At 27.9% G+C, this 27,889-nt stretch overlaps 1 protein-coding gene and 1 pseudogene across 4 annotated transcripts; one reads left to right on the forward strand and one right to left on the reverse strand.

The window, feature by feature from the left end:
- Positions 1-347: 347 nt before the first annotated feature.
- Positions 348-26,967, reverse strand: LOC145194755 (collagen alpha-6(VI) chain-like). Of its 4 annotated transcripts, none has more exons than XM_090096207.1 (24): positions 26,861-26,967; positions 20,362-20,627; positions 18,734-19,558; positions 18,391-18,542; positions 18,057-18,285; positions 17,546-17,728; positions 15,461-15,508; positions 15,072-15,128; positions 13,856-14,049; positions 13,099-13,291; positions 12,379-12,531; positions 11,267-11,380; positions 10,910-11,175; positions 10,545-10,806; positions 10,240-10,353; positions 9,650-9,815; positions 6,540-6,809; positions 5,187-5,257; positions 5,009-5,101; positions 4,658-4,741; positions 1,400-1,608; positions 958-1,156; positions 753-878; positions 348-572 (listed from the first exon to the last, which is right to left on the reverse strand). In XM_090096207.1, the coding sequence occupies exons 1-24, from the start codon at positions 26,875-26,877 to the stop codon at positions 475-477; spliced, it is 4,389 nt and encodes a 1,462-aa protein (XP_089952333.1). In that variant the 5' UTR covers positions 26,878-26,967; the 3' UTR covers positions 348-474. The 4 variants fall into 4 exon arrangements, with proteins under 4 accessions (XP_089952333.1, XP_089952335.1, XP_089952337.1 ...); XM_090096209.1 differs by lacking the exon at positions 26,861-26,967 and adding an exon at positions 21,331-21,417; XM_090096211.1 differs by lacking the exons at positions 18,734-19,558; positions 20,362-20,627; positions 26,861-26,967 and having other exon boundaries at positions 349-572; positions 18,402-18,514.
- Positions 22,225-23,896, forward strand: LOC145184869 (uncharacterized; annotated as a pseudogene).
- Positions 26,968-27,889: the final 922 nt, after the last annotated feature.

Raw genomic sequence — 27,889 nt, forward strand, 5'->3', positions numbered from 1 at the left:
CTTCAAAAGATACTCAAACACTCCTAAGAAAATATGCTTTAGGGGAATGCATGTATCAAAAGTTGACGAAGAGTGGTAAGGTAAATCTTAATCAAAAGAAAACTTAAAGCAGATTGAATCTTCGTATACTGTATTTTACTGAACTATGAAGTTTCCAAAATGCTCAAATCAATAAATATTTAAAAAATAAGAAAAGCAAATCTTTTTTTTTTTTTTTTTTAATTTGAAAAAACCTTAAAAAATTATCAACAGTAATATCTAAAATTGATTACGCACATTGAAGTCATGAAAATCAAACTTAATCAATATCTTAAGTTGAAAAACAATCAAAAATTATATATAAACATATAAAATTATATAAAATTAGGGAAAACAAACGTCCCTTGAGCTTTTAATAATTTAGCTAATTTATTTAAAATTATTATTATAAAAAAATAAATGATACGTATATTTAGGCGTTTGATCTAATAGACATTATTTATAATCCGATTTTGTTAGCGCAAATTTTTGTTCCATGACACTAATCAACGTGGTCTCACTAACAACGGTTTCATTTTTCGGAAGATTAATTGCTAGAAAGTAATGAAAGAACTGATAGGAATATTATGTCTCATAAAATTAACTTATGATTATTGAAAGAAATATTTTATGATAAATGAGATTGAAATAGTTTTTATTGGGATAATTTAACTGGGAGGTTGAGAATTTTAAAAGAAAATTAATATTAAAAGTTCGCCGAAAAATGGTCTTACCAATCGCAAATTCAAACTGAAGTCGCAATGTTAATGAAGCCAATGCAGAAATGGATTCACAACCAATGACCTGGCTGTTTGTTGCAATCATCCTTAACTCTTCTTTATTATATTTCTGGCCAATACCTGACCAAATTAAAATAAAAAGCATTACAAGTGCACAAAAAACGCAAGAAGTTCTCTACATAAGTTTTATTAAACTTGCCAATTGCGACCATTGTAATTCCGGCCCCTTTAATTGAATCAGAGTATTCCACGACATCATCTGAAGAAGGAGATCTAGATATTAAAATACCGAGAACTCTTTTCATTGTGGTCAACAGCAGGATTTTGTGGTAAACAGTTTCTTTAAAGTAAGCCAAAGCTTGACCTATGTTGCAACCATTTCCTTTTACAGGCTCTAGCTAAAACGAATCCAGTAAAACGATTTTTTTTTTTTGATTTTTAAGCAAATCATTGTTAAAAATTTTAATAATCTTTTAATGTCTCAAAAATCATTTTTTTCCACATTTTTTGAGTAATTTCCAAATATGATAAAAATAGTAACTTCGAAAACAGCAACAACATTAGCAATAATTTACTAACAACATTTGTATTAAGAAAAGCATCACCATAACATTTATGCAATAGCAACTAGAGCACTCAACCTTTTCTAAAGATCTCCTGATTTGACTATCGCTAGTAAATTTTCGTGTTCCAAATACAAGATTAGGACTCTCCCCATATCCAACAACAGTAAACGTTGACATACCTGCTCGAAACAGCTTGATAATGTTAAATAAAAACCTACGTATGACATCAAGATCATCGCTTGTGGCGACATCAACCAGAATAACAACATCAGCATTATCCAATACTAAATTGGGAAGTTTAAAAAGTTACAAAAAAGAGTTATCTAAGTTATCAAAGAGATTTTTAGTTAATATTCAGGTTAATAATATAATACTTCTAAAAAAAAAATACAGCAGAACATTAGTACTGCCCAAACAGTGCAGCAGAAATCGGCGAACTTTTTAGAACATTTTTCAAAATGATTTTTTAAAGCACTAAAAAACTACATTCGTGGAATGTTGCCTTTTTGTAAGCCTTATTCTTAACTACGCTCCCCACATTGTTGTCAATGGGATTCATGTCAGGGCTGGATGGTGGCCGAAAGTATTTGGGCCACAAATTATCCATATTTATCCTGAAGATATTGTTGGGTTTTTCTGAACCTATGACAGGGTGAATTGTCCTGTCAGGAGATGTAACTATCGTCTAGGAATGTCTTCTTCAGCCATGGCACCATATTGCCACTACGTTTTAGAAAGTTGATATACACATCAGAGGTAACTTTTTCTTTCCGTTTAATGTAGATTGGTGGATATTTCTCTCCATTAGAAGCGACGATTCCTACCGTTATGACGAACTGATAGATAAATGGACATAAACTTACTTTGCTTTGAAGTCATAAGTTCTAGCTCTAAATAACTGTTCATGTAGCAAGCACTTGCTGTCCTCAACCGTTATCTTTTCTTTCGAAAGGAGAATGTGTTTGTTAGCACTCCCTGGTGATCAAATTCGAGACATGTCACTAGGTTTATTAACAAAACGTGGTTCAAATTTCATTTAATCCATGTTAAAACTAATGTATTCAGGTTTATACTTCAGCAACTAAGCAATTTGTAGCTGAAATTCGATGTGGGGCAAGGGGCTAGCTTAACCGCTTAACTTAACCGTTCTGTAAAATATTCTTAGTTTTTTGATGCTGCATTTTTACCAATAACTTAAAAGAAGTTTACTTCATAAGTAACAACTTTTTCCCATACTTCCTTATATAAGTTAAAAAAACTTATACACCAGTTTCGTTTAATTTGAACAAAGTTGGCGGCCAACTTCACTCAGGTAATCCACAAAATCTATTTGCATCCACAATTAAAGATTTTTTTGATATTTTTTCTTTTTGGTATATTTTTAATTGATAACATTACTAGATGACTAAGGTGATTCGCTTGTAAGTGACTTAGAACCAAAGTTTTTTACCTAACCACAAATTTTGGTTAGTATTAGGCATTTCTCAAAAATGTTTTAGAAATTTTTTTCAGATTTTGTAGACAAAATAAAGGGGTTTTTGAAATATACAAAAAGCAGCATCAGGGAAAAGCAAATTCTATTGTTTATATATATAAAGGCTTCATCTACTACAAGGACAAAAAGTGCAAAAGTGCAGTCACTCTAAATTTGCATTTAAAATAGAAGACTCATATCTTAGGGATATAAGTCTTCACTGTTTTTGTTCAAATTTATCAATTCTTTGAAGAAAGGTGGGTGGCATTTCCAGATAAGCGTTATGGATAAACACTGACAATAAGATGTAAAATAAGTCAATTTTTTTTTACTGTTTTCTATCAATAACATATTTAAAGGAGATTCACTCATCTCACAAGATTGGTCTTTATTTAAAAAATTTAAGAAAAAAAAACTCATCTAAGAGAATATAAATGAAAAAGTTAATTTTAAAGATTACAGATCATTATAGTACTATCGATATATGAAAACTAAAATATGCTCTAAATTACTTTAAAGAAAACAGCTGATTCAAAGTTTTTCTATCTTTTTGCCTTTGTTTCTTTTTTAACCTCTTGTTGCTGTTATTGAATTCTTCAAGAAGGTTAAGAAGGTCAGGTACAAGCCACAAAGACACTTAGTTTTGTTTCACGGAGAAGCAAAACCAAAGTAGGAGGGCTATCTGCAGTGAAGTTAAGAATTGTTGTAAAGATATACCTTCTTGTTTTACAACTTTTCTATCAAGGAAATATGTTAGTGGAATGGGGCAGCAAGGAAGGGGGGGAGGGGAGGAAATGCAGCTTTTTAAACACTTTGTTTTATAAAATGTTGATGAATGTTGCTACATCAACTCTTTCATTCTGACTTTGTTTTGAAACTCCAAGAATGATGTAATTGAGTAAAAATATTTTTAGGTTGGAGTCATTTTTTTTAGGAAGCTGGTATGGCCTACAGCACCAGACTATGAAACTTAAATTTTTCATTAAGAGAGAGAACCATAGGTTTGTAATCATGTCTTAGGACCTGTTCTAAAAATAAACTAGAAGTCAAAAAGTTAGAACAAGCAACTGATGTTCTACAAGATTGATTGATAACTAAAAACTTGCCATCAGTTCTCATTCAAACACTTTTTTGAATGAGTTGCTTATCTTCCATTAGCTATTTTACAAATTTTCTGTCAAAGTAAATTCAATGGAGAAAATGAAGATCTTGATGTGAGACTTACATGAGTCCATAGAATGAGGAGCTTAGAAGGAACTTCTAATTTATGTAAGGAGGCTTTGCAAGATTGGGGCAGCTAACTAACTGGCTATGAGTATAATTACAGACACAGATATTACTTTCTTCTATCAGTAGCATATCTTACCTTAGGTATATTCTCTATCATTGTTCTCTGTTTTACTAAAAACAATGCTTTTCTACCTTTATCAGCTTACTTCTTTACTTATTTCCTTACTTATTTGTACTTAAAAACTGAACTATTTTTGTGACATCAAATTGCAGACAAAAAAATGCTTTCACACCAATATGCCTGAGTAAGTTGAAAAAGTAAATTAATTTGTAATATAAAAAATAAAAGTATTTTTTTAAAATTGCACTTGTTTAAATATATTTTTTGGGAATAACAATTAGTTTTTAATTTGTTATTGCTAAAAAATATATAACTTGTTTGTTCCACAACAAATATGATGAGCAATTAAAGCATTCCCAAATATAACTTTCTTGTAAAAAGTCATAAAAAACAATTTCCGTTTAAAATTGTCTTTTAAATAGAAATTGTACTATATGACACTTGTACAATATACACTGACGAATTATAAACTGTTAAAAACAAAAAAAAATAGAATTTTTAAATTAACCTCCATATTTTATCCTAGGGAGCAAGTGATTCCAATTCCATTTTAACTTTAGGTCAGTAGCGTTAGAGAAAACAACATCACCCCCTGAATGAAACAATTACATAATATTACATTGAAATTTTAACTTTCAAATTTACATACAGTATTCTTTATTCTGAATAAAAAATACTGTATGTAAATTTTAAAATTATAAACTTAATATGAATGAAAAAACAGAGACATAAGCAGGGTGGACAACCCTCCTAAGGTTCAATTGTATCCCTTGAGTACCAGTTAATCCTGGCCTCACTGACTCTTTTTATTAAGACAAAACTGTGAGAAGTATTAGATAAACACTAAAAATAAACATACAAGGATTTTTCTTTAGAGGTGTTCTTCCGAGATAATGATTATTGTTGAGAAGTAGACTGAATCTGCTCTTTGATGCTGGATTTTTACTAATAACTTAAAAGAAGTTTACTTCATAAGTAACAACTTTTTCCCTCTTTTCTTTAAAAGTAAATAAAAAAAATTAATCAACATCAGAAACCTTTGATTAGAGAAATTTGAATGCTTGCTACAACATCGATAAGACTGTTCCACTCTGTAGCCAAATAAAATCTAGAGAAAAATGCTATTGTGAGGAGGGAGAATTAAATTAAAAAACAACGATAGGAAAAGACGTACACAAGATGACTCATCAACTCTTCTTACTGATAAATTATAAAGCAAAAAGAATTAAGTTAAAAACAATAACTGACGTACACATGGAGAACTTGTTCAACCTACCATATAAATAAACTATAAAGCGGAAAGAAGAAAAGTTAAAATAACAACTGGGAAATGACTTAAACGCAAAGACTCGCAAACGATAAAGCGAAAAGAAGAAAAGTTAAAAAAAACTCGGAAAACACGTAAACACAAAGACTCATCAACTTGCCATATAAATAAATGAAAAGGCATCGCAACCGGAAAACAAGAAAAAACTATAAAAACACAAAAAAAAAGAGTCTGACGGTAAGGAGGAGGAAGAGGGGGTTTTAAAGAGAAGTAAACTAGAGCTTTTATGAAAGTTTTTTAAGAAAAATTTTAAAGAAAGAATTTTTGTAATTGAAAAATATTGGGATGAATAAGAAGTTTTATAAGTGAACAAAAGAGAAAAAGAAGAAGAGATTTTTGATAATCAGAAGAAGTAAAGAATTAAATAGAAATCAGAAGAAATATTGATTAAAGAAGTATAACCCGAAGTTTCAAATAAAGAAGAAATATTAAAAAGAAGAATCAAAAAGAGGAGTAACTGATAAAAACAGTATCAAACACTAGGAGTAGAAAAAGTGAATATTATTTGTATTTTTTAAATGTAATGAATCTAAGAGTGCTAACCATTACACACTAATAGAAGGTTAAGTTTTACTGTATAACAGAATATACTGAGGATGGCAAACACAATCTTAACCCTTTAACGATTAAACCTTGCCCATTCCATTATCAAACTATCCTCATACCCCACCCCTTCCTTACCAAGTAATCCCCACCCCTTCAACCTCGATCCCAACCTCCACATTACCTTTCTACATTAACGTAGAGCCAAAACCATCCCTTTATCACTAATCCCTTACATCATCAAATTACAACAAACTAACCAAACAAACATTAATTGGTTTATTAAAAAAACACTGCCCTCACACTATTAAAGGAATTATATTCATTTTTAAAACCGGGAAACAACTCTGTCTTTACCTCTAAGGAAAAAACTATCTATTATGTTGGAAGCTGCTGCATGAAATCCGAAAACTTTCAAGAATGTTTTCAGATATTTGAAGAAAATATAAACGTAAAAAGAGCAAAATTTTCAAAAAAATAATTTGAAATTATATCTGAATATCTGTTTTAAAATATTTACCTCGATATAGTTTTTAGTTCATTTTTTTCTACTTCTCTTCCTATCCCAATAGTAAATATGGATACACCCAGTTGAGAAAGCAGTTTTGCAGGTTTATTTACATCATCCTCTGATTTCCCCAGTGTAATTAAAAACAAAACTTTGTTTCCAGTAACATTAGAAAAAAGTTTATTAAATGATAAAAGTGCACCTCCAATACGTCGACCAGCTTCTCCTTTATAAATGATAGCAGAGCAAGCAGCTTGTAAGGCATAGTTATCTTCATAATTTCTAAGAGAAATGTGCATGGTGTTAATTGCAAAACACTATTCACAAAGACATGCATTATAGGTCAGTTATAATATTTTCACTTACTTGTACTATGAGACTGTTTAAATCAGCATTTTAAACACATTTGATAAATAATACACATTTTTTAAGACCAGAGTTGCCACCGTTATTTAGGAACAAAATTCTTTGATTTCACTGAAATTTTGTTTATTTTTCCCTAATATTTTGAGAATTCAAACACCCAAACTAAGCATTAAAACTACCCCATTAAACCCCAGAGAGGCTACTTTTACACCTAAAAAACAAACAGTCTACACCCTACATATGAGTAATATCTGGATAAAGTAGTATTTCTCTTTTATATAGAAAGTCAATCATTTTATTTGAAAATGAAAACAAATAATCAAATACTTGAAACAACTAATCAATCAATGAAACAACTGATCATTATCAAATACTTTGAACAGTTTTCTATGCATAATTTGTACTACTTTTCAAAACGAGCAAAGCATTAAAAACTCAAGAACAAACTAAGAGACTAATAAAAACTCAGTGAGTTATTAAAATTATTCATTTAACAATATTATACATTATATTGTTGAATAGTTAAATACTTTAAATAAAGTTACTTTTTAAAACATAATCAAACAATAAAAAATCAAACCATCTTAAGTTAGAAAAATACAGCTATATGTTATTTGCTTCGTTTTTTTTTTTCTTGTGCAACATAACCAAAGCCTCTACAAGCTTCTTTATTTCTGTTTTATGCTCCTCACACTTTCACTTAGGATGATTTCCTTTTGTAAGAAGGAGTTTCATTTGTGACATACCCATCTGTTTGACAGCTTTCTTAGTAATTGCAACAAATTCCTCATTGTATGTTTTACATACTTCACATGATACTTTTTGTCCAGATATTTCTTGATTTAACAGCATCATTATCCTATTTACTTTTTCCTTTGCTTTTTTGAGGCACAACGAACAGCTTTTATCATTTAATTGTTGATTTCTACTTCATGAGCCTTCAATTTGTTTAAGACCATGAAGTCCTTGATTGTGTGACGAGATTTCTTTCATGTTTTCACTAGGCATATTACTGTTAATCCTGAAACCTCTCTGAATTGATGCTCCCAATACTTGGTCATTTTTTTAATATTCTCCCAAATTAAACATAATCTCTCTGCAACCTTTTGGTCTTCAACCCAGCGTGTTGAGCGAAATCCATAAGGAAAATTCTCATATTCAGTTACATAATCAGCTCTTCTGGCTGGAGAATCATGGAAAATGCTGAATGAAGCTTTCATTAAATTCTCTATGTTTCAATCAGCAGATTGAAAACCTGATTTGAAAGCACCATGTATTACATGGAGGTTAAACTCCCAAAGTTAAGAAATTTAGGTAGCACTTGTTGCCCACGCTGCTTTTCAAGAAGATTAAAAAGCAACCAGTTCACACTTAGACCATCCATACACAGTTGTGTCAGATTTATGCTATTGATTGTTGCCAAGTATGTGGACATACTTTCAAGTAAATATTTTTTGGTAGGGTGGCCTAAAAATTTAACTTATGGACTTAACATGATTTATATCATTGTTCCAAAACCGAATATTTAGATCAAATTGACAATTTTGAAAAGAGTCATTCAGTCTTTCATCAAAAGAAACAGAATAGTAACGAGATTTTTTGACATTTTCTGTTAAAAGTGACATAACTGAGTTTTATTCTACCCATCAAATAAGATTTAGCAATATTGCTATTGGCGAACATTTTCTGATAAAGTAGACCATTCTCATTACATGAGTTCAATTAGAAATTATTCTGTACTGCATGCAAAACAGAGTAGATTTCTGCACAAGTTTTATCACATTGATCAACTATAAAAACCGTTTGCTTTTTAGGTGTAGACTGTGCAAGCTTGAAGTAGCAAGATACTGGCTTTGACTTCTGAACATATTTTTTTGTCATCCATGTGACATCACAGCTCTCCGACACATATTTGACAAATTAAGTTGAACTTGGCATATTTTGCACTTGGCTGACTTTTTATCTGTGCCAATTACCAGCCATTCTTCAAACAAAGGATCACTAAACCATTCTTCTTTCAAATAAGTTGCCATTTTAAATTTAAAAATTTGTACTATTCTAAAAAAGAGAGATTTTGTTAAAAATGTTAAAAATTAACCTTGGTTTATGTTTATAACAGATTAGTATCTTTGAAAATGGAAATTTTTATTAGAAAGCATTTAAAAAATAGTAAAAAATTTAAAAATTTCCTGATTGTATCTAAATTTCCCTGAATTTCCCAGATTTGGTGGCAACCCTGAAGACAAATATTTTATTTTAAGTACTTTGTTTTTAGTAAATTTTTATTGTGTAGTAAATTTTGTACTAAAATACACATTTTATTCAAAGTATATTGAATGTTAGCTTATATAGTTAGTAAAAAAAAATTTGTTCAGATATTTCTAACCAATAGACAAAATTCATTTCTGTCCATTTTTCGGACTAACAATTTTTAAAAATGATGTAATGAAATTTTTAACAATTTTTAAAAATGCAAAGCTCTAATTTTCTAAATATTTAATAATGCTTCTAATAAAACAAAATACATAAAAAAGAAAGAAAGAACACAAAAAACTTTATTTGTAACTTGTATTTAATTCAAGCTAATTGCATTGTGTTTTAGAATTGATATGTGGTGACATTTTGATCACATTTACATTTTTACCTAAAAAATATTTCCTGTTTAAAAAAAGTTAATTGCATATAATTTTTATTTATTTATTTATTTTCAACTAACATGAAATTTAAAAAAAATTCCTATATTAGTAACATGATACCTGAACATTCCCAGACTTTTATCAACTGCTCCACCATATGTCATTATTGCAACAGATGAGTTTTCAGCAAACAACTTAAAAATATTATAGGTAAACTTTTGAAGAAAGTCAAAGTGTATGCTGCTAGTCCCATCAATTAGAAAACCAACTGATGCTCTCCCCACAGCTTTAAAAAATTGTTTAAAAAAATTAGTAAAGTAGAAGTGTGTTTTTTACACTGATATGCAATAGTTATAATAATAATGATTATATTAAATATGGGGATAGTTATAATGATGTTGACTGTATTAAAAATGAAATTGTATTATAACAATGATGTTTGTTTTAATGGTGGGGATAGTTACAATTATGATGATTGTTTTAATGATGGGGATATTTATAATAGTGGTGTTTGTATTAATGATGGGGTTATTTATAATGATGATTGCATGAATAATGGAGATATAAGGATGATGATTGTATTAATGATGGGAATAGTGATGACAATGGTGATAATTAAATCCAATGTAATGAACATCATCAAAGGCTAAAAGATGATACAATAGCAACTCTTTTATCCAAAAACTTTAAAAGAAATTTTTACAACTCACATGAATAGGAAAAGAAAGACCCAGTATTTTGCCATTGCCATGTTCTTAAAATATCTGTAGGTGTATTTATTAAGTGACTTGATAAACCACTAGCCTTGGATACAGTTCCAATCACTTAGGCACAGAATTACAAACAGTTAAACAGATGTTGACAAAATTAAAAATCATAACAAGACATTGAAAACTTTATAAATATTGAAATGTACTCTGTTTTGTTTGAAGCACCAATCAATACAAATACTGTTTTAAAAAATTACAGTTAACAACAATAACAGTCTTTATAACATTATTGTAAAAAAAATTACTTTCAGCAGCAGCCACTTGCATTGATAAAACAAGATTAATTAAATCATCAAATGAACTTGAGAAGAACACAGTGCTTGGAGTAGATGACATTAAAGTAAGCTCTGATGTAGATGTTTTACCATTCAAACTACATGCAAAAGCAATAATTCCAAAATTTCGAAACATATTGGAGGGTGCAATTATGTCATCTTCTGAAGATCCGCCAGTTAGTATATAAACAATACTCGGATTTTCTGGAGGAGCCTCACTAAATGCATTTAGCTTGAAAAAAATTATAGATTAACATTACTTTAATAGATTTTCAACAGAACAAAGCAATTTATGAATTTAAAAATAAAAACATTTTTAAAAGCCAAATAATTACCATTGTCCACATTGCTCCTCCTGTATTTCGCACTCCAAAAAGGAGTTTAGGAATTATCTTTGCAAATTTCCTAATATCATACCCACTTCTATACTGCCGAAAAGTTGATATTTCATAGACCGAAGTAGCATAAGATACAACATTAAAATGAGTTCCTGCTAGTGAGTAACATCTCATTATGTTGTACACTAACCTTCGAACAGCATCAAAGTACTCTTCATCAATAGTTCCATCTACAAGAATACCAACGTTAGCACGACTTATATCTAAAATAATTTAAAGGAACAAATAAACAACAACACAAGAACATGTAATGAGTAATTTAATTTGAAAAATAACTCAAATCAAAATCCATACATCCATATTTCAAACTATTAAAGCTCGATCTCCAATCCCAAAAAGACTGCAGCCTTCTGTATTCTTCATTCACATTAAGCTTTTCATAATCTTGTATTTTACTCTTTCCAATAACTAAAAAAATAAAAGGCATTAATTAGACTAAAAAACATTTAAGCTTTTATCTCACTTGTTAAGAAATTTTTTTTATATTTAAAATAAATAAATAAACTCTTGTGAAGGAAGATTAGATTTTTATCAAAATAAATTTAACAGTATAAAAAGTAAAAAAATATTCAAATACTGTAATTATTGTGTACAAAGTTGCAAAGGTGCCTCTTAAATCAGTAGTTAAGAGTTAACTACTGATTTAAGAGAAACCTCACTTAAAATATTTATGTATAGGTTATGTGTCTAAAGGTAATGATTTTATTTCCTTAAAATTATTTTACCAAAAAACTTAAACATTTGTAATGAAAATATTTCATGTAAATTTTTCAGCAAAACATCACTTTTATTAAAATTTGTATATGTTTTAATATTCTATTTGTATTCCTTAATATTTCCAGACTTCCTTTTACAAAACTGAGAATTACTAAGATATTTTTCTTCATGATTCTCTCTAGTGTTCCAACCCTGTAATTTATTTAGTTATTTACCAAAAAAAAAACAATTCATAAACTAATCAGAGTTATATACATCACAAATGTGCAGGTTTTAATTTTTTCATTTATCAGAAAAATAGGATTAAGAACCTAAACTCATATTACAGAGTTTTTTTGTTTTTTTTACGCTTAATATTTTTAAATACACCAAAACTATTTGTTAATAAACTTGTACTATTTGTTAAGATCTTCTAATTCAAGAGTATAAATCAATAAAAAAGTATAAAAAATTTTAAAATATTTATTTTAGTAATTTAAAAAAATTTAATTAGCTCCCTTTAGTGTATTGATATTGATATTGTAACTGTTAGACATAATAAAGAGCAAACTTCTGTTCAGTTTTTAGAAACTTTAGAAAATCAGTAAAATACTTCTTACGTAAGATTGCAACAAAGTTACATTTAACAAAGTCTTAAAACAAAGAAATTATTAGTTTGAAATTATTATGCTTTTGGAAGAATCTCATACATTTAACTAAGGATAGGCTCACAGCACTTAACATGTTGACTAGGTAGCTAGGAGAACCAATATATTGCTCCTTCTCAGAATATGCAACTCCTTTTAGCTCTTTATATAACATTGCTTTATCACCAGCTATTCCAATAGTATATAGCTTTACTCCTAAAAAGAAAGTAATTGCATAGTACAAGCAAAAAGAATAAGAAACTTAAGATTAAATTCTCTTATTTCTAAAAAATTGTTTTTTTTTTAATATTTTCAAAGATCCAATGGACATTTAACTTAAAATTTACTAATACTTGAAGGGCCTAGGCTGAAATATTTCAATTTAGAAAAATTGAATTTTTAATAAACTTAACAATTTTTAATTTTAGTTTGAAGTTATGTCTGCACATTCTGAACTAAAGACTTTGATAAAAATTAAAAAAAAAACTGGCTTCATAGTATAATATCTGAAAGCCAAAGCTAAACTGAACTTTAGTTCAGCTTTGGCCTTCAAACTTTTGGTTATTAAAGAAGAGTTTACTTAAATCCAAAAATGATTCTAGAGAGTGGTACTACTTGGAAAAATCAAGATAAATTTTTACTATAAATTTAGTTGGTGTTAGCTTTACCTTATGTTGTTTAGCATAGAAACAAGAAAAACAATTAAGCATACAAAACAGATCAACATTTTTCAAGAGAGATACATTTTTAAGAAACATTAAAAACACAGTAAAAATTACTTGCCTATTTTTCTAATTCTCTCACTAATAAAGCTTAACTGCTGGCTGTTTTTTGAAGAGCCAGTCAAAACAAGAAACAGTACACAAGGATTCTGATTCTTTTTTTGCTGTATGGAGAACATGGAGTAAATATTCTCTAATGCATTGTCACTTTCTCGAAAACGTGCTTGTATGAGTGGAATAGACTCACAACTCTTCTGCATAAAAATATATTAAACTATTGCATAAATTGTTATACCAAACAAACAAATCAAATTTATTTAAATAAAATCAATGGCATAATCAGCATTTTTTTTTTATTAAAATAAAGTTTACGCAAAGCAAAAATAATTATCTTTTTACACTTCAGTTTGCAAAGAAGAAATTACTCAAAGAATATTGCTTGATCATAAGTTATAATTTATAAATTATGAGCCTAGTAGCTTTTAAAACCAATCTATTAACCCTTTTATAGATTGGTTTATAAATAAAGAATTTTTTATTTTTTACGGTCAAAAAAACATTCAATACATGTAGGGATGTATCTTGAACATTATTTTTAACCATAAAAAACACAAATAGATTTTTTTAAGTTTTAAATTAAGAAAGTATTTTTGAAAACTATTAGAGAAGCAATTTCAAACTGAATTTTATACCATGCTGAAAAATTTATTATTATTAAAAGTTTTATGCATAATTCAGTTTGAAACTGCAAGTATCACACAGTGACACACAAGAAATTTTCATCATCAGATAGCAGTTTGAGCTTTTGGTATAGCCACCTGAATATCAAGAGGACTATTAAACATTTGCCATTTTATGATCACATAACTACTTTTTCCATAAACAGCAATTGTAACAAATGTTCCACGCAGTTGAAACAAACTGATATAATTGTAGACTAGTTTCTGAATGAAAATGATAAAATGGCTGTTCGTTCCATCAATAACAAATGCCAAGTTAGCTGGGCCAATTTCTAAAGAAAAATTTTTGTTACAGATATTGATTCATATTAAATAATTTAATATCAAATAACATTGATACTTCTTGATATTTAAACATAAATTTTTGATTTTAAAGCCAACTTTATGTTAAATTTAATCAAAAGACGTTCCAGTAGGAAAGTATTTCATGTAAGTTTCAGGGTTTTTTGCTATTAATCAACATCTAGAAAGACTAATATGTAAACAAATGTGGTTTTGTTAAAACTTTATAGCCCATGTAGCCAAGGTATGTTATTACAAATTAATTCCCCCAATGAAGATCTGCTAATTTGTAAAATTCTTTTGACAATGTTTTTATAGAATCCTACAACAATTTTTTCCATATTAATTTTTGTGTATAGTTTATTTTTTAGAAAACTTAAGTTCAATTTTGATAAAATCTAGAAATGACCAAAACTAATTTTACTGCAATCAAGTTTTAAATTTTTAATGCGACTAAATAATAAAAATTCACATCTTGAGTAAAAGTGTCTTTTTTTTATAAAATTTTTATATAAAATGTAAAACTTTCAATTCTACAAACTAAACCTAATTGAAAGAAATGTAAATTGGAATAAAATTCTTAGTAGGAGATTTTGTTTGTTGCAAATAAATTACAATCTTGATTCAAGCTTTAGCAATCTTGATTCAAGCTTGATTCAAGCTTGTTTTGTCTCTGCTTTGTTTATCTCTTTGTCTTCTGAATAAGAAAGGGTTAGTAACTTTTTTGTTGTCTTTTAGATTAACCACATAAACCTTTAGATTATATCAAAATTAACCTCATAAACCTTTAAGTATTTAAGTAAAAGAGGAAGTTGAGGAATCTTATACAAAGTCATAAAAGGTACCAACTTGAATATATACATATTTATTGAAAATCATGTACATCAAAGTTGCTAATTATAGCATTTTTTGTAGAATAACTACAAATATTTACATAAATACTTTTAAATAACTATGTCTAGCAATGCCAATGACATGATTTTATAAAAAGCAAAATTTGCTTTAAACTTACTTTCATTCATGAAATTTTTCAAATACTTATTCCAACTCCACTCTTTGTACCACCAGTCTACAAAATAAACACAGCATAAATAAATAACCAGCCTACTAAGAGACTTCTATAGTGGGTATGATGTAACTTTCAATATGATAAAATATTGTTGCCCAAACTGGACTTTAAATGAACATTTTCAAACGTAATAACAAATAACAATAATAAGTAATGATCAAAATTCTAATCCAAGAAATGTAAAATTGAATAAAAATACCCTCTATGACTCATTATACTCATTATAAGTTTTTAAAGTGAAAAAGATAATTTTTTAATACAAGTCATTTGTTTTTAGACTTTAATAATTACAAAAATTCTAAAATAGCAAGTTAAAGTTGTATACAACATACCTAATTGAGTTGAACTTAAATATACATCTTCTGTTTCCACATTGAGTACTACAAAAAAAAATATATATATATATATGTATATATATGTATATATATATATATATATATATATATATATATATATATATATATATATATATATATATATAACTTACACTTTTTTTTTTGAGATAATAATAGATACTAGGTACAGCTGCACTTTGCTGTATTCATAAAAAACTAAATAAATTTTGTAAAAACTATATAAAAATATTTACATCACTAAACATTAGTTGTTGCACATAATAACATTGGTTTTATTTTTAATGAACTATCCGCAATCATAATTATTTCAGAAAATATTTTTAGTAAACTTTTCAATTTTATTTTTGTGAAATCACCACTCACACATCATCAAAGGTCAAAGGTTTGGTCACATTTTTGGCACCTCAATCTGTAAGAATCCCATTAAACTAAAACTAACATTCATTTGTTTCAAGTGAAAAGGTTTCAAGTAAATCTACTGCTTGTGATCGGAATGTCAGTAAATTATAGTCATTTGGTATGATTAGGTAGAAGAGTTTTATAATGCTTGAAATACAAGAAACTGTATTTATTATTAAATGGCAAATATGGGCTGGATATGTAATCTGTAGGAAATGCTAAAATAAAGTAAAAAATTTGACAGTTTATTATTTATACATACAATTGAATTAATAGTGATTAATTGATAGTCAATTTTAATTTAAAAAAATAAATGAGATACATTCAGAAGTCTTTTTCTAAGATATCTTTTACTTCTTAACTAAAATTACTTTTAAATATCCCAAACCAAATAAAAAAGGATTGACAGTAAAATGGCAACACTTTTATCTATTACATAGTTATAAAATTATGTTTTTATAAACTTTATAATATTTAATCTTTCTTCATATTTGTATGTTGCCATGGCAAGTTATAGTTTTACCAACAACAAATTTTGGAAAAATTGCACTTTCAACAAATTAATGTAAATATTTGTCATTTTTATTCATTTGTCATTTAAAAGGTTTGTCATAAATATATATTCATATTTATTTTAATATTTGTAAGACATTAAATAAGGTATTTATTTGATATATATAAATTTAAATACTTAGAAAGAAAGAAAAACTTCAACCAGCATAACTATCCAAACAACATTTTCCATTTCTACAGTTTTAAAGTTCACTGCAAAGTTCACATATAATTAAAACCAATACTTTAATTATATAGCAAATATTTTTACAAATTCAAAAAATGGTTATTGCTGAAAAATATAATACTTATTTGTGTAAGAGGTGGTGTCTATCTATTCACATAGACAATCACTTACACACATATGCAATCACTTTCTTAAATGTGCATTGCAGTATTATCATTACCAAAACATCAAACCTAACCTACTGCACTTTACCATTAATAAGCATTACTCTTTATAAAAAGTAACAATTTTAATTTGTACTTTTAGCTTAAAAAAGTGCAATAAATACATGAAAAAAAATGAAAAAAAAAATTTAATTTTTTTTAAACTTTTAAAATGCCTATTATAAGAGAATTAGATTGGTTTTATGGCAGCAAAAATTATGATAAAGATGCTAAAATACCAACTATGAGATCATCCATTAGGACTTCAAGATATTAAAAATGACCTTATACTTCAGTTTATCAAAAAATTATAAATCAATATTTTAATACTGTAGTGAAATATAATCTTCAGTAGTTGCATTATATAACATCAAATATACTACAGAATTTGTAATTTATATTTAAAGCTATTAGTTATAATAAACCTTTTTCTGAAAATCATTTTAAAAAATTTTGGAGGAGCTTGCAATAATGTTTTAGCCAGTTAAACCAACTTTAAGCAGCAGTAAGCAGCTGGCTAATGTTCTAAATTCTAAAATATCATTTTATTTCATTTTAATTTTAGTATACTTAATTGTCTGAAAAATTAATGCATTCTTCTTTTAAAAAAATTTGTTGTTTAAATACAAAAAGATAATAAAGTACCAACTATTCTTACACTTGATAAATAAACCTACGGTTTATTTATCAAGTATAAGAATAAAAAATTTAAAGTTATACACTGGTAAATGCTCTTCATGGCTGCAGCAATAATTGGCTCATTTTTCATTAAACTGTTTCTTGCATTTTCTTCAATCATTGCATTTGATAGATTTAAATGAAAAACTTTTGAAGAATCTGTTAAAAGATTAAACTGTGTGGCAAATGATTGGAAGCCAAACTCAACCACAAATATATTGATATCTAAGAGATCAAAGAAAACACACATAAATAATATTAGAAAATACATATTTAACACATACTTAAAATTTCCTAACTACAAGTAGGTACTTGAGGTAATTCTAATGCAAAACAGTAATTATAAATTAAAAAAAAAAAAAAGATCTAATATAAACATAAAGTGTAAATAAACTAACTATATTAATCAGTGTAAATTAAATAAATAAACTATATTTATTAGTATAAATTTATTAAGTTAATTATATTAACTAGTATAAATTATATAAATTATTAATGTAGTAATATTTATTCAAACAATTTTACATAAATGAAACAGTTTTTAAAAAACAACCTAAATAAGCATATTTTTCTTGAGTTGCAATCAACTTTGTTTCACTTTCATTAAGTTTTTCATTAAGAAAGAGAAAAAGCACATTTTTATTTCCATTTAAATGAATGCTCTTAAACTGCAAATAAAATTGCTCCAAAGCACCAATAATATTTCTATCATTATTTTTTGTCAGCAGCAACAGCATTTCTTTAACTTTATCCATGTTATCAAAGCTTTGAAAATTGAAAACCTATAAAAGTGATTTAGTCTGTTATATAAACATATGCATTTATTGCTTTTTCAAATTTTATGAATTCACATTTTTAATTTTTACTACAAAAATCTGAAAGATTACCAACTTCATACTTTTACCAGCAGTTGCTACAGAAATGTAAGAGCGTTTCTTCAAAAGAAGAATTATGTTGTAAATAAATCGCTGGGTGATGGATAATAATTTACCATCAATTGATCCATCAACAATGAAACCAATATTGGCTTTACCAACAGCTTTTAAGATAAAAATCATAGATAAACAGAGAGCTTTAATTCTAACAACTTTCTTTGAAAACTTAAAAAGTTTCTTTAAAATTTCAGGAGAGTTTTTATCCAAATTAGTTATATCAATTATTATTTTTCTTAACTACCATTGCAAAAAATCTCCAAAAATTTAAAATAAATGCATCTTTAAATTAACTTACAGTCACTCACAAACCCTGAAAACAGGTGTCCCCAGTTCCATTCCTTAAGAATATCTTTGTAGGTTGTATTTTGGACATCGGTTGTATGACAGTTGCATGTAACAACTATAGGGCAATTGCAGGGTGAGGGAAGGACTAATCCATTTTGATTTACAGAAGGTGGATTTAAATGAGATAGCATCATTAATTGTCGCTTTAATGGATTGTTTATATTCACCACCAAATCTGTATGCAATTTATCAGCAGATCTAACTTTCAATTCAGAAGAAAAAGACTTGCTTGTATTACTTTTATGTATTACTTGTATTACATGATCAGCAAAACTAGAATTTAAAGTTTTAAATGTTTTGATTTTATGACTTTTAGAACTAGATACTTGACTGGTATTATCAGCTATGTTGGTAGTTAGAGATAAATTTTTCAATATATCTTCTAGCTTAGCTTTACTAACTGACAAAGAATTTCTGATATTATCATGAATAAACCTTTTACTTGCAAATAATTTTTCATTTAGCAAATTTAGGCGATCAATGTCAGGTATATTCTCATGTCCTTTCCAATCCTTTTTTTCTCCATCTTTAGTTTGATCTAAACCCATCATGTAGGTTAAATTTTCATTCGTATTTAATGCATACTCATTTTTTTGAAGAGATAAAGTATTAGTACTGCTACTTTTTTCATCCAACTTTCTGTTCAGACCGTAATTCAAGTTTTTGTTAAAGTTGTTTATCACATGTTTGAGGAAATCTGATTTATTAAACAACTTCATACCAGAGATGATGTTTTTTAGCTCAAGTTGAAGCTGAAGAGAAGTATCATGCTCATCTAGATGAAAATCTATTTTACTATCATTCAAAGTAATAAATAGATATAAAATACATATTTACATAGAAACATCTCTTTATATAAGTTATGCAAATATAAACTTTTTAAATGATATAAAACCTTTTGAATAGGATGGAAACAACTGCAAGGTTGACTGAATGAAAGAATTTATGAACTACAAGATAAATGCTAATTTTTACACTGACTTATCTTGCACTAAAGTTTAAAGATCTTACATCAAAATATAAAACAAGGGACACAAATTTACTGTTAAAGAAACTAAAAACTTTCTTGAAGGAGAAAAATTAATGTTAGATTGACCAGCTAAATCCTTAAGTTGATTTAATGTAGAAAATTTATGGTTTCTATTAGAGAAGATGAGGGGAAAGATCATACAAAAACAAAAAAAAGTTAAAAACAGGCTGCTGTTGAATCTTCTTTTGAGCCTCAGATTGACAAATTTAAATAAAAACTCTAGTGGAATCATGTATATTTGCTGGCTAAAAGTAATTATGGTAAAAAAAAAAAAGACCCACTGAATGTTAGTAAAAATGCAACATTCAGAGAGGTTTTTCTTCTCAGAAGCAATCAGCTTATTAGATATTATCTACTAAAGTAAATTCTACAAATAAATAATATAGAAAACCAACAATAAATTACACTATGAAGATTTATAATTGAAGTACACCTAAACTTGTTCGCATGCACTCAAACACATATTCAAGCATATACATATGGATACATAAAAATACTAATATACCTACATTAGCTTAAAAAAATAAAGAAATAAAAATTGAATTTACCTGAGAAAACTTTGCTTATTGTTTCATTGGAAGAAATTCCACTGCTGCTTGATTTATTACCTGATAGATTATTCACACCAGACTTATTTTCTTTATTGAAAAAGTGTGAATTGTTAGATGGTTGCTTCATTGGACTTGTACTACTGTTTATTTTCAATGTATTATCCAAATTCTTTGAATAAATCAAACTACTTGTATTAACTTCTGCTGAACAGAATGTCAGAGTGAATAAGATTGCATTTATCAGGAACAAGCTTTCTGAAAATCTGAAATATTTAAATATTTTTCAATAGTTAAATATTTTTCATTAGTTAAATATTTTTCAATAGTTAAATATTTTTCAATAGTTAAATATTTTTCAATAGTTAAATATTTTTCAATAAACTTTAAAAAAAAAAAAATTAAACTAAATTTTTTTTAAATTAGCTCTTTCATTTTTGAAATATTTTTTTAATGTTTAACATATTTAACTAGTTGATGAATGTGGAAAATATTATATATGGTGATATACAGGTATTTTAATGGCTTCAAGAGAACAATAAGCAGCCATAGTGTTGAATCAGATTAGAAAAGAGATTCCGACATTTTTTTTCATCAGTTTTCCTATCAAGTCTTTGGTATTAATGGTTTTAAGCCACATTTTATTAGATTAATAATCAGTTTATCTGATCATTTATCTGTTAAAATGATACACTATGCTTAAATGATCAATTTAAGATTATTTTAAAAATAACATTACTAGATAATCTTTTCCTCGTTTTTTTTTTTGTTTTTTTTAACTCTTGTACTTGTTTGTAAAGAAATATTTGCCATAGACCTTGCATACACTTTATGATAAGAAAATACTTTAAATAAACCAACTTTTGTTTGAACATATATCTATTACATAGCTTATGTGGTATGCAAAAAACTTTAAATACTCACTTTTGTACAAATAAAGATACAATCTTTTTTATTAAAAATACTCACTTTTATACAAAAATATTAAATTTAGGTTTTCTCAGATTTTGACGAATTATGAGAGCTCACGTGCGTTTTTGTTTAGAACTCTTGTATGAAATACACGAAATACTTTTCTGGCTTTTCTGTAAGTGTGAACATTTTCCCCTCCGTCTCCCCTTAGCCAATAGCCTATTTAATTCCATTAACGAGTAGGGGAGAACTTGCACCCTTGATCCGTATGCACCTTTGATCCTACAGCGTTATCTTTATACTTACATAAGTTATTAAAAATGGCTGATAGCCATCGTGTTATAAATACTGAATCTACAAATTTTATTGTGTTTTGGTAAGAAAATAGGCCATTGTGAAAGTTGTTTCTAAAAAGTTTTATTTTGGCGGTAAAAAGTATTTTTTTACTTTTACAAGGAACCTAACATCTTTAACATTTGCTTGTGTTTAGTAATTTTGTTTATACCATTTTGTAACTAAAGTATTCACCTCTTTATGGTTGTTTTTGTTATGTTGTAAAACCATCTAATATAATAAAAAAGAAATTTTTGTGAAAATGGAGCGGGTTAGCACCCTTGATCCTAATGCGTTTATGCACCTTTGATCCTATGATCAAAGGTGCATAAACGCATGATTAAAGAAAATAACAAAATGTAAAACCCCTATGATTAAAGAAAATAACAAAATGTAAAAACTATAGTAACATGAACATTTCTGTACAATATGTCACATTGTATTTTAGTAATTTTTTTTAGGATAAAGCCTTTTGATAAAGATTTTTATGCTATTTTGTGTTTATTTTTGTTCTTATAATATCATTTTGTATTCGTATATATATATATATATATATATATATATATATATATATATATATATATATATATATATATATATATATATATATATATATATATAATTTATGTGTGTGTATAAAATCTTTGTTTATGTTTGTTTGTATTTATAAAAATGATCTTTATAAAAATTAGTTCAACAATTTATGAATAGAATAAAGTTTAACAGATTTATTTTTTTTTACAGTTTAACATGGTGTATCATAAAAAAAGAAAAACTGAAAGACCGACTAGGGGTAAAGTTAATGAAAATGAAATGCGAGCAGCTGTTGATTCAGTTCTTGATGGCCAGACAGTTTATCGTGTATCTAAGGAAAGAGGAATAAATTTAATGACACTAAAAAGGTATGTTAGGAAATGTCGATCAAACCCAAATACAGTCTGCAAACCTAACTATGTTACAATGCAAATCTTTAGCAATGAAGAAGAAACATCTTTATCAGACTATCTTTTAAAGGCTTCAAAACTTCATTATGGTTTGTCAACCAAAACAACATGAAAACTGGCATATGAATTTGCAATGACTCTTTCTAAACGCATTCCTAAGTCGTGGAATAGGTCACAAATAGCTGGGAAACAGTTGCTTCATGGTTTTATGTTACGCAGGAAAGAATTATCTTTACGAAATCCAGAAGCTACCAGCTTGGCACGAGCAACTGCTTTTAATCGTTATACAGTTGGAGAATTTTTCACCAATCTAAGAGAGGTTCGTCTGCGACTCAAGTTTCAACCACAAAATATTTATAATATAGATGAGACAGGTCTCACAACTGTACAAAAACCAGTCAAAGTAATTGCTGGTAAAGGAGACAAGCAAGTTGGAAGGATAACTTCAGCAGAAAGAGGGATGTTGGTAACAGTTTGTTGTGCAGTTAATGCAATAGGAAACTCAATCCCTCCGTTTTTTATTTTTCCAAGAGTTCATTTCAAAGGAAGCATGATAAATGGTGGTCCACCTAGATGTGTTGGGGTTGCAAATCCTTCTGGCTGGATGAATGTTGCAACATTTTTAGAATGGATGAAACATTTTATTCAAAATGTGAAATGTTCACCAGTTAATCCAGTGCTTTTACTTCTTGACAATCATGAGAGCCATGTTTCAATTTCATGTTTAGATTTAGCAAAAAAAAATGGCATAACAATGCTATCCTTTCCACCACATTGTAGTCACAAGCTGCAACCATTGGATCGGTCAGTGTATGGGCCACTGAAACGTTATTACAATGCAGCCTGTGATGATTGGGTTGTATCTAATCCAAGACCAATGACCATATATGATATAGCTGCAGTTACAAGTAAAGCTTATGCACAAGCCTTTACTCCATCTAACATTTCTGCAGGATTTGCTGTGGCAGGAATTGAACCCTTTAATCCTAACATATTTTCTGATAATGAGTTTTTGGCTTCATCTTTGACAGACCGTCCAGAACCAGTCACTACTAATTCATTTCAAGATGTTGTTGATTCAGCTTCTGCTAAATTTCATGTCCCAGCCTTTAATCATTCAATGTCAAGTCTGCCATCAGACTCACCTTCTAGTTTATTGCCTACTCAGTTTCTAAAAATAACTGACCCTGGGAGTCAACTGTCCAGTGTCACTATTAATATTGCTCATCAAGCAAGTTTAGAAAAAATCAAGCCATTTCCAAAAGCTGGATCAAGAAAGTCTTCTAAAAGACATAAGCGTCAGCGCACCCTAATACTCACTGATACTCCTGTTCGAAATGAACTAAATAGACTTCAGGAAATGAAAAAAAAAAAGTCAGTCTAAAAAGACGAAAAATCAGAAAGCTTTATGCCAAAAAAAAATCTTCATGAAAAGAAAAAGAAAACTTGATGTCGAAAATTATGGAAAAAAAATTAATAATATTTTAAACAGCTATAACAGTGACAGTGATATATTAGAATCTACTCAAGGATATTGTAAAGAAGTAATTTCTTACTTTAATAACTGAGGAAACAGAGCCTCAGTAAAAAGAAAACATTTTTTATCATTGATTTTTCTTTTTTCGTTGCATTAATTTTTTTCTTTCATTGATTTTGCTTAAAGTTGTAATAAAATTTATAAAAAGTTAAATGGTTTTTAATATAGACATTGTTTGAATGACTTAAAAACAATTTTTACACATTCACGGTATAAATTTGGATTCGGATCAAGTATACAAAAATAGGATCAAGGGTGCATATATGTAGGATCAAGGGAGCATACCAGTATGCACCCTTGATCCCAATTGAGTGTTATTAGTTTTTATTATTTTTAATTTATTTTAAATATTTTGGTCAGTAAATGATCATTAAATTATAATAAAGTATAAAGTTTGCTATCATTTACTGTTAATTTAGAGGTTAAAGTGAAAACATATATTCAGTAAATTGGCCGGATAGATTTTTAGGATCATGGGTGCATACTCTCCCCTACGCTAGATGCAAAAGTAAACTTTCTCTCTGTTCTTGGGTTGAAAGTATTTTTTTATTTTTTACTTTTTTCTATCTTTTCATGGCTTAAGTAAATAGAAAATGGCCAATTTTCTTTTCACTCAAGCCATGAAAAGATGTTTGTGATTCACATCCAGTGAAAAGAAGTTCGTGATTCACATCCGGTGAAAAAAAGTTCGTGATTCATATCCAGCGTTGAGTAAACCCCCAGAATGTTCTGAGAACTTTCCCAAATTTTGTGGAGCCTTTTTTAACTTTCTAGAACTATCCTGAATTGTCCTTAGAGGTACTACATTTCAGTGTGTTATTGCCCTGAATGTTGTATCAGGGAAATAGATGAAGGACTGTCTAAATTTATCACTATGGGTAGGGATCAACCATTTTAAGAAGAGATTGGTACGTTGGGGAGATAGTATAAGTATAGTTTTATGAATTCACCAGGCTCCGTTACGCTCATCCTTGATGCTCAGCTTTAAAAGTTTAAAGAAGACATGAGGATTTACTCAGAGGAACGAAGCAAGTAATCTCACTGGAATATATTGGACTTTGAACATTTGTACAAAGGACACTATTATGAATATATGATATGGGGCTTATTTTAGATAGCGATTTGCAGTATGGCCGAAAATCTAGATGCTTAACTCTTTTTTGATTCCTTCTGAGTGGTTTTGACTTTTTACGTACTGTTATGACGTCATTGTTTCTGGTGTTGTTATGAAAATGATAAAATAAGCCGGTATTTTATCGCCATAAGTAAGAAACTTCTTTGGAATGTGTTTACGTTAAGATTTTCTTGAATATGGCAATTTGTCAATAGTTTTTAAACATATCTTGAACGAAACGTACTTGAATTTTATTACTTTGAATGTTAGGATAAATTCCATTACGTAGCGTTATTTATTTAGATAATAGATGTTGAGTTCTTTTGTTTTGTTAAACAGAAATTAGTGTAGGTCTCATGGGGTTACTATTCTGGTCAGTTTATTTCATCGCACAGATAAAATTTAAAACAAAACTCAATTAAACAATTAAGTTAAACATGGCTTAATCACAATTAGCTTTTGTTTTGTTTAATATGTATTAAGGTTTCATATCTTTCTTAGAACTGCTTAATAAGAGTTATGGGCCAGTAGCAATTCACGATGTCAATAGAACAACCTGGTCACACGGGCAATTTTTATTTGCGTAAAGCAATATCATACAACCTTGAACATGAAATCGTGATCGAGATGATGAGGATAGTTATAACCATGGTTGCAACAGTTTTTCAAGTTTTTTTCTAATAAAACGCTGGTTTGATATCAGTATAAAGAAACTTCATGAAATCATTTTCTTTAAACGTTATGTGTCTTATATTTTTACAGGATGTTCTACACGAAAGGTTTTTGTAACTTTAATAACATCCTTTAATAAAATATTTTATAATATATTGTATTATTAAATCATTATATATTGCAATATTAGATTTTCATATGAAAACTAACTGCCTGGGTGACTCATAATTAATCGTGGTATCTCCCTTTTTGCCGGATTTAATTTTAAAAGTTTTTGACGATATTGACTTGATATAGTACAATAACTTTTGCTTGAATTTTACAGAATGTGCTGTCAGGTGTTGCTAGCTTAGAAAAGTGTTTCTGCGTGCAAACGAATATTATAAAAATAACGAAAACTTAAACATCATATCAACTTCTTGAAATTTTTAAAGTATAATTTTTTCTACTATTTGTCAGGGTGGATATATTTTTATCAATGTCTTATATTTTAAACGTTGGAAGAAAATTATTGACTATTTTCTAAAAGTATGAATTATTTTACTTTTATCACTAGTTTTTAAAGTAACTTAAAATAATTTACATTTTAAATATAAAATATGAAAAAAATTTTTAGAAATACATTTAAGATAAAAAGTGTAATTTAAAAGTAGTTATCACTCATCAAAATTAACGATTCATTTTCTATCAACGTTTGGGATATAGAAGAAAATAATTCTAACCTGACGCACAATAGAATTCTTATTGTCAATAGGTTTTGGTTTTGTTTGTTCAAATTGAAATGAAGAAGTAAAATAATTTTCCAAAACTGATAAACTCTAATTAGAGCAAACTTAAGTCAAGCAATGCGACTTGTTAATATGTCGTTAATAAATCATACACTGAAAGTTATATTATATAAGATGACAGATCCAGCCACTACTTAATGCTGTTATGCACAAAAAATATTTAACTTTTTTAAAAATAACTTTCAGCTATTAATTTTACCTTATTAATATGCTCATATTTTTGCTGTGTTTCTTTTGCTAAACCGTTAGAATAAAATTGACACTGATAAAACCTTTTACGACGGACGACATGATCTTGCCGTTGGTATTTTACCAGAAATTCTGCTGTGCAAATGAGCGTGTTAATAGTCACTCAAGCGTGAATAAAACAGTAAATAAGTTTGCAACGACATTTTACTGTCAATAAAATGTCATTTGAAAAAATTTCCATAAAACACCAAGACTGCAAAAATCCTGTAATGATTAAGCCTCACCATTAAACCACATCATAAAACTGGAAATACTAGAAGGTTTTCAATTAAAAGTTTTGTAAGAACTAAAAACGTTTGATTAACAAAATAAAAACTTTCAAGCAAGAAGTGTTTTTTCTAAATGTTAAAAACGTAACTGACTCAAAGTCTTGAAAAATTATTAAACTTTGATTGTTAAAAAAACTATGTTTTCTGCATAAATGTTACTACACAAATGTTGTTATGCATATATTTGATAGGTTAACATAATTTTTAACGTTTAATCTTTTTTAAAGTAACATAATATTAACGCTGCTCGTTGAAGTTTAGTATAAGTATTTGTGTGTTTTTGTTAGGCAGGGACAAGTATTCGTTTAACGAATGTGGGCATATGAATATTCGTTAAAAACATTTGAGAAATATATTCGTTCGGTCGAATGTTTTTCGAACGAATATTCGATTGAACAAATATTAATTGTTTGAAAGAAAAAATATTCCTGTACAAATATATTCGTTTAAGTATATTATAGAATAATCAGCAGCTTAACAAAAATATTTGTAAAAAGTATTCGTTTAACGAATTTTTTGTTTGTTAAACTAATATTTGTACGAATACTTTTATACGAATATGAACGAATATTCCTTAACGAATATTTGTTAATAGAACAAATAATCCTTGTAACAAATATAGAACGAATATTATTCATTAAACGAATATTTATCGAAGGAACGAGTAGTAATTGTAAAATATTCGTTTCACGAATATTTGACCCTGCCAT

Source organism: Hydra viridissima, unplaced genomic scaffold (assembly GCF_058129835.1).
Source record: "Hydra viridissima isolate aposymbiotic clone 2 unplaced genomic scaffold, HvirCarnegie_v1 scaffold_8, whole genome shotgun sequence".
NCBI lineage: Eukaryota > Metazoa > Cnidaria > Hydrozoa > Anthoathecata > Hydridae > Hydra > Hydra viridissima.

What these genes read in the sequence shown, in the direction of transcription:
- LOC145194755 (XM_090096207.1), bottom strand. An exon ending in AATAAGCAAAGTTTTCTCAG is followed by an intron (nt 19,559 to 20,361) that starts GTAAATTCAATT and finishes ATTTTCATCTAG; the next exon opens with ATGAGCATGATACTTCTCTT. An exon ending in GCAAGTGGCTGCTGCTGAAA is followed by an intron (nt 10,354 to 10,544) that starts GTAATTTTTTTT and finishes TCTGTGCCTAAG; the next exon opens with TGATTGGAACTGTATCCAAG.